The sequence below is a fragment of the Ctenopharyngodon idella genome, chromosome 2, assembly GCF_019924925.1.
Source record: "Ctenopharyngodon idella isolate HZGC_01 chromosome 2, HZGC01, whole genome shotgun sequence".
NCBI lineage: Eukaryota > Metazoa > Chordata > Actinopteri > Cypriniformes > Xenocyprididae > Ctenopharyngodon > Ctenopharyngodon idella.
In genome coordinates, this window is record NC_067221.1 from 39,406,001 (window position 1) to 39,414,430 (window position 8,430).

At 35.4% G+C, this 8,430-nt stretch overlaps 1 protein-coding gene across 1 annotated transcript in view; it reads left to right on the plus strand.

Moving 5' to 3' along the window:
- Window positions 1-8,430, plus strand: part of plpp2a (phospholipid phosphatase 2a) — a 34,973-nt gene continuing 26,543 nt past the window's right edge. Inside the window, exon 1 of the mRNA XM_051913238.1 lies at window positions 1-269. Within this exon, the coding sequence (XP_051769198.1) occupies window positions 206-269 (64 nt within the window). The 5' untranslated portion in view covers window positions 1-205. The remainder of the gene's footprint in view (window positions 270-8,430) is intronic.

Here is an 8,430-nt window from a genome sequence, read left to right on the forward strand (position 1 = left end):
AGTTTGCGATACAGTCTTCACTTTTCAAGAGCCTCGTTCACTTGCGTGAAACTCGCGTCCGTTAAATTACTCAGCGGGAGCGAGGACGCGTTACATCATCAGCTCACCTTTAACGCAGGTGACACAGGACACCCGGAAGAACACTATCGACTATCACGCGAGTCGAGTTTCCATAAAGCCCAGAAGAGCTGAACAGATCACAGTCATGTCAGATCTGAGGAAGAACAAGTTGTTCATTGTGCTGATGGATGTTGTGTGTGTGCTCGTCGGTAAGTCTGATCTTTTTTTACATGTGCATCTCTGTTTAACATGATCTCAGAGCAGATGATTGTGGAATCCAGAGCCTGAGTTTACTGAAGTTCACCTGCCACCTTGAACTCCTGTTTCTTCCCATAGGATACAAGAACATCTCACACAACACATTATATATGGGTCAGGGACTATGGCAATGGTGTCTGACATGATAAAAATGATTTTTTTAAATGTATGTGCCCAGTTCTTAATGCTGTATTGGTTTTTATGTTGGTTTCATACATTTGTAAAAAAGTTCATACCATTTCCTACAATTATTTGCATTTACATACATATATATATATATATATATATATATATATATTTGTAAATATACCATACCGAAATTAAATATACCATACACAAATTCTCATGGCTATTCAAGTTGACCTGGAAAAAAAAAAAAAAAAAAAAAATCCTTTTCATGGAAAGGTCAAAAATATAGAATGACTTTGTTTTCAGGAATTAAAAACATATTCATCATAGAAGAGATGTAAATTATTATTATTATTATTATTATATTTTTTTGTATGAATCGCATTTTTAATGGATTTTTAATTGCATTTTAAATACATAATTTCAATAGATCTGGACAAAACAAATAAGCGTCATGTCGTTTTTTAATGATATTCTGACTTTATCTTTCTAATTTACTTTTATTTAAATGCCAGGTTTATATGAGGTAAAAAACTGTGTTACATTTATTTGTCTAGTGTTTATCATAAGTGATAATTATGTATTTTATGCCGCTTAAAGAGACATTATAGGAACATACAAAGGATGTTACCAAAGTACTTTAAGATTGGGGGGAAATAATATGGTGATAATATGTTCTTTTCTAATTTAATACTAACATTTCCATTACAAATTAAATTGACATGAACAAAGGGACTCCAGGATGATTTGAGATGTTCAAAGAGCTTCTTGAGCATCAATGGAAGAATATCTGACCGTCCGTACAAAGAGTCACATGATCACTAGTTTGCATTTGATTAGTAAATAGAGCAGAATCATTAATTTGACGTCAGAACGTGATCCTTTGTATTACATTGTTGTCAGACTTTTTGACCGCATCAATCCATAGTTTTCCAAGAAATCATTTATAAATTATTGCACCATGGTACCTTTTGTAACTTCAGAGCTTGTTCACACATGCAGTGCTTTATGAATCAATCTTATGTTACAAAAGGACTGACACTCTTTATTTCCATAATTATTAGTTCAGATGTAGTAATCGTTATAACTAGACCCGGGAGATGTTCCCTTGACATTTCTGCTTTATATATGGTTTCTGTGCCGCTGTGTCTTTGTCAAGATTCTGCTTTGTATTTCAACACCGACTATTATTTGAGGCCCCACATAATGACACCTGTAATGTTACACCGGTGAAATGAACTATGCAAGCATTATCTGATGCGCTTCTCTACTGAAGCATATATCATCCATCACAGTAACAATGCAGACCTTTATAGTTGAAGTGAACAATGCCTTCTACAGACAGAGTTTTACTGCAGCTCATATGCTTCAGTTCATCTGTGTGGTCTAAGACCTGTTCAAATGACTCAGCATAGAGTGAATAACATTTATAAATCAGATTTACTTAGTGTGAGTCAGATTTACATCCAAGAAGTGTTCATTAACTGCTGCTGACTCAGCAAACTCTCTCACAGATGTGGACTGATGAGTCTCAAAACTATTACACCACTGCCAGGATTAGTGTATTGGGATCTGTTTTCATTTAAAGCAATAGTTCACCCAAAATTACAACTATACAAGCACTGTAAACATAGTCCATATGATAGGTTTGACTATGATGGAGGGGAAGATTTTCAATGAATAACAGTTGATTCCTCTCACAAAGCTAACAAATTGCATCAAAAGACTTTGGAATATAGTGTTTAAATTGTATGAACTACTTTTATTGAGTGTAACAGTACCACTTTTTAACCTTTTTTTGCCTTGGTTCTAGAAGTATTTTTCCCATTTTTTTTTTTTGTTAAAGAGGACCTATAATGCCCATTTCACAAGATGTAATATAAGTCTCTGGTGTCCCCAGAATGTGTCTGTGAAGTTTTAGCTCAAAATACCCCACAGATCATTTATTATAGCTTGTCAAATTTGCCCCTATTTGGGTGTGAGCAAAAACACACAGTTTTTGTGTGTCCCTTTAAATGCAAATGAGCTGCTGCTCCCGGCCCCCTTTCCAGAAGAGGGCGGAGCTTTAACAGCTCGCGCTTCGGTTGTTCAACAACAACAAAACTGGACAATCTCACGCAGCCAAAATGAGGACTGTCAGTAACGGTGTTCAGCCTTACATTGTTCAAACCGGAGTTGGACACTGATGGAGAGACTCAGGAAGAAGTTACAACTTTTAGAATGAATCTGGACATTTCTGAATGGTTAGTAGATAAATTTATGTAGTTGCTGTGGAGTTGATTCAACTCATCGATTAGCAAAAGATTAACTTGATTAGTTAATCTTTTGTGCAAATCCAGCGTTGAATTGACCCTCGTTTGTGAAGCAGTCCGGCGTAAAATGACGGCATGACAACAACACTCTACTACAACAACTCTTCCTCTTTTCTAAAAGAGCCCAACATGGCCTCACCCCCTTTGTCACGTGTTATTGGGGGCAGGGTTTATTTAAATTTTGGGGTTTGTGATGCCACCAAACCAGGAAGAAGCTCGTTGTAGTCCCTACCAGCAGTTTGTTGTAGTCCTTAAAAAGTGATTTGGGATTTTTACTTCTGAAACTGAACTGTTGCTGTTTTGGTCTCTCTTTTTTTGTTGTTATTTCAATAAACAAAACATTTTGGGTTAACTCCTACTTTAAAAAAACTGTAAACAAGGCCAATTTCTTCTATAGACAGCAGAGACTGACCATCTGAATGATATTTCCTGGCAGTGTGGGCGTGGCCTACAGGTAAAGCCCACCTGTGCCATTCAGTGGGAAGATGATAGTGTGCACTGACAGGAAAGACAAACTCAAACAAAGTGGGCCAAAATAATGAATCCCATGCTTGTTTGTTTGCACATTCTTGCTGCACAGTTTGCATCTGTAAATGCGCTGCGATGCTGCGTGTCAAGGCTTGCTGTAGAGTCAGGTCTGTGCAAGTCACACACTATTCTGTGCTGTGAACACCGGATAAGGATTGCTCTCAAATCATCCCCTTTACATGTCTGTCCAGACGAAAGCAAATATTTGTGCATGTGTCTGGTTATCTGGAGTGGCCGATGGGTTAGAGAGGGATTGTGGAGTTTGATGCATTAAAAACTCTCAAATATATAGTAGGGCTGCACAATTAATTAAAATAATAACAAAATTGCAGTTATCAAATTGCAATAGCTGTGATTTAATTAAATGTATGCACTGCGTATATTCAAAATGAATCATGGCACTGTGTTCTTTTACGCAAGCAACTTGTGATCTGGTGTTTTCAGCGTCTCGGAGAGGCTCTGTTCACAGTAAATGCTGCTCTACAGATCTGTGGGTCCCTTATAACATGCATTAAGACTAAACATCTTCCCATACTTCCCAAACCCTTCAGTTTTCCACCAAAATAAAAGCTTGATGGTTTAACATTTGAAAATGAAGATGAAGAAAACCATAATATTGGTAGTACTGTAAAATAAAATTCTTACTAATATGATTTTCTTAATGTTGTGTACACATAAATTCATATTAAAATTTTCAATTAAGTAATTTTAGTGGTTTTTTTTGTTTGTTTTTTTTTATCCAGATGAATTGGCCATAGCCTTAAAAATGTCATGTGGCGCGACCGTGATTTATCATAAAATTACTTCATTTCCTTAACATGCTTAACTTTTTTTTTTTTTTTTTTTTTTTTTTTTATACAAGTTCTCAGTAATTAAAGTGTTTAGAAACAAAGTATTTGCAGTTCTTTTGAGATTCTGTGAAGAATGACCTTATATTTTTGTTCTATAACTTCAGAGTTGCCTTCTTAAATGCAGTTAACAGACTTATTTTTCCTGTAAATCGCATAAAACTGATAAAAATGTTTTAAAAATACCATTCACTTAAGCATACTGTATCAGTGGTTCATATTTCAGTCGCAGAAATTTAATTACTTTATTTTTAATTTAATACAGTTATTGCTATTATTGGTCGCACCACATGATATTTTCAAATTCAGTCAAAATTTACAGGCACAGAATTGGCCACCTAAACAAAACAAGCTAGCTTCCCACAAAAGGTCACTATGAAATTTGTAATAAAAGTATATATTTGCAGAAATAACTTAATATTCATTGTTTTTTTGCAGTCATACCACATTTTATCCAAATGTGGGAACTACATACCAGCCGTTAAAAAGGTTATTTTTACAAAACTTGTTACAATTGTTACAAACCCGCTCACTGCTTCTATGGGTCCTTCGCAAATTGGTATATGATGCATTTTATTTCATAAAATGGACATCATCGGGCAACGTTTGTTTGTATATTATGATGGAAATATAAATACAAATGCTTTGCAATTTTGTACAGGATTACAAAACACGTTGGAAATCATGCCAAATAGTGCAAAAAAAGAATTTGAATAAATTTAGAGTAATTTCAAAGACATTTCCAAAACAGAAGTTATGGTCGGACGGTCGCACCACATGATATTTTGACACTTTAAATAACAGAAAATTACAAATAACTAATGTTTTTTTGAAAAATTAAAGTGAGTATGTATGGGAGAGGTACTACATATATATGCTATCTTTTTATGCATTTAAACCAAATTTTAACTGAAAAAAAAATGCAACCGGACAGAAAATTTAGGCGTCACATCATTGACCCATATATATATATATATATATATATATATATATATATATATATATATATATATATATATAATATTATGTATATGTATATGTGCGATTAATCGCGACTAGCCAATTTGACAGCACTAATAATAATAATAATAATATATACTGTATATCTAACATAAGTTTGTGCGTGTGTGTAAAATTTATGAATTGATTTGACAGCACTAATTATTATTGATAACATGGTGTGTTTTTTTCCCCTGTCTTTTTTTTATAGACTATTTTATCAAATGTTACTTTGGAACAGTGTAATTTTATCAAAAAATTGCAACTTTGCATTGCAATTTTTATCCTTAAATCATAGATTTGAGGCTGGACTCTTTTCACTTGGTTTAGTGATTACCACCTAGCAACCACCTAGAACACCACAGCAACTGAATACTGTAGCAACGTCCTAGATTCATTAATGATTCACATGCACACCATCTGGATCTGTATAGAGAAACATTTGAGGGGAAAATAATAACATTTATCGAGATAATTGCTGATATAGAAGATATAGGTGCCACTTTCTTCTTTTGAGTTTGTCTGAATTGTAATTTCAAAGGATATTGTTCACTTTTGGCTCTGAAATTGCATTATAGTCCAGCTCAGGTGCCAAATTTCCATGAATATGATTCACTGCCTGTTTAGTATCCTGCCTTTATAGATCAAATTCCATTCACGCCTCATTGGTAGACCTTTGTGGGGTTCGGTATTGGAAAATCTCTGCAGTGTTCAGATTGGCAGGTTGCATTGTTTGTGACATTTGAGCAAATCCTCAGACGTCCACACCCCTCAGAACTTCATACACATCAGTGTCAGCAGAAACGTTTCAAAGCTCTTCATAGTCATACTGAAACTGGTAGTGAAAATGTTAGATTTTAAATGATGAACTTTGCATTAAAGCCTCAATCTTAGACCCTAGAATGAAAATTAAGTAATCATTTACTCACCTTGGTGGTGTTCTAATGCCATATGCCCTTCTTTCTTTCATGGACCACAAAAGGAGAGTTTTTTTTGTTTTGTTTTTGTCCCGCTCACGCTCATCCATATAATAGCAGTGATTAGCTACCAGTATCCTATCCTGAACTATCTTTTTAAAAATAATAGTTCCAAAAGGGTTTTTTCTGGTGATGCCATAGAACAGGGGTGTCCAATCCTGCTCCTGGAGGGCCACTGTCCAGCAAAGTTTAGCTCCAACCCCAATTAAACACACCTGAACCAGCTAATCAAGGTTTCACTAGGCATGCTAGAAAGTTCCAGGCAGTTGGAGCTAAACTCTTCAGGACAGTGGCCCTCCAGGGCCGAGTTTGGACACCCCTGCCATAGAAGAACCATTTTTGGTTCCGCAAAGAACCTTTCAGTCATCAGTTCTTAAAAGAACCACTTTTTCTTAGTGTGAAGAACATTTTAAAAATCTAAAGAACCTTTTGTGGAATGGAAAGATTCCATGAACCGTCACTGCCAATAAAGAACCTTTATTTTTAAGGTGTACAGGGATCCATGGCAGTGAAACTTCATCTCTATGACTTGATTTCCTCTTTCCTTTGATGCATCAGCAGTTTTAGAAGAATTCATGAGTTCATGTTTGTGTTTGCCTTATAAAGTCCTCCACAGGATGCAGAGGATGAGAGTCTCTTCTGTTCTGTATTTCCTCTTCCTATATGTCCCATGATTCCTACTGACTTATTGGAAATGCTCCAGCTACTTAAAGTAAATGCCTCTGATCTATAAAATTCAAAAACATGAACAGCCACCTTGAAGAATGTTAATTACAGGATTTCCTCGAACTAACTGGACTATAGAGTTTAAATAGAAGAAAGTCTATGGAAAAAAATGTAATTCTGTCATCATGAACTCACCCTCATGCTGTTCCAAATCTGTGACGTTCTTTTGTAGAACACAAAAAAATATATTTTTGAAGTACGCTAGGTTTAGTTAGTTGACATTTAGTTGCAGAGTTACTCATAGTGGACTATGAAAATAAAGTGCAACCTTTTTAATTTTTGGGTGAAATATCCCTTTAATAGTTAAAACATTTTCTTCAAATACTTGATCTGGATCTGAGAAAGTTTGCATGCTTTCAAACTCTTTTGTTTGCCTCAAATACACCCTGTGAGTAACCGTGAGAAAGGTCTGTTTTGTGATGGTTCAATACAAGTTGTCAGCAGCATATTGCATCAGATATTTAGTCTTCTTTCATATTGATGAGGCTGAGTAGTGAGGACGAGCTCTTAACATTTGATTTGGAGTGTTTTGCTCTCTTCTCTCTGAATTAGTTTGGGACTTTCTTGGCCAGATAACATCAGATGACATGCCAAACTGATTTAACCCAAATCCTCTGATTTTCAGAGAAGCTGTTGGGCTAAACGCTTAGAGGCTCCGTATTTAATTCTTATCAGATGCTTTCCTTCCTTTTCTTTTAAGCCATGCTTCAATTTCCTCTTCCTACATCTGTGCATAGACGCTTTTTAAGATCGGGTCATATTCTTCACAGACCAAATTTCCTCATTATGTTTATGTTTGTGGGCACAAATGAGCGACAAATGGCTAAAATAATGGGACATACTGGAAGCTTTCTGTTTTTTCATGTCATGCAGCTCATTTGCACTGGCTCCATCCCAATTTGCAAACCATCTATACTGTTTGCAATATTAGGATTTCCAGATCATAGTATGTTGAAAAAAGCAGGTCAAAGGTGCCTGGATGATGTATTATTTCTGTATTTTCGAAGAATAAGTCATTCACAATAAGACCAGAAACGGGTATTAAGGAAGTAAATAGTTTTAAATTCATGTTTACTTAAAGCATGTGTAAAGTACAAGACCTCCAAGCTTCCACAGCAGTTTTTAATGTACACTACTGTTCAAAAGTTTGGGGTTGGTAAGATTTTTAAAGGATTAGTTCACTTCAGAATTAAAATTTCCTGGTAAGTTACACACCCCCATGTCATCCAAGATGTTTATGCATCGCGCATTATGTAATCACGCGGCGGATTGCAGAGGAGTGCAAGATGAACATTTGTGGTTAAAAAGTATATAGTTTTATTTATTTTTTTAGAAAATGGCCGATCATTTCACTAGATAAGACTCTTATTCCACGTCTGGGATCGTGTAGAGCCCTTTGAAGCTGCACTGAAACTGACATTTGGACCTTCAACCCGTTGAACCCCAGAGAAGTCCACTATATGGAGAAAAATCCTGAAATGTTTTCCTCAAAAACCTTCATTTCTTTTTGACTGAAGAAAGAACAACATAAACATCTTGGATGACAAGGGGGTGAGTAAATTACCAGGAAATTTGAATTCTGAAGTGAGCTAA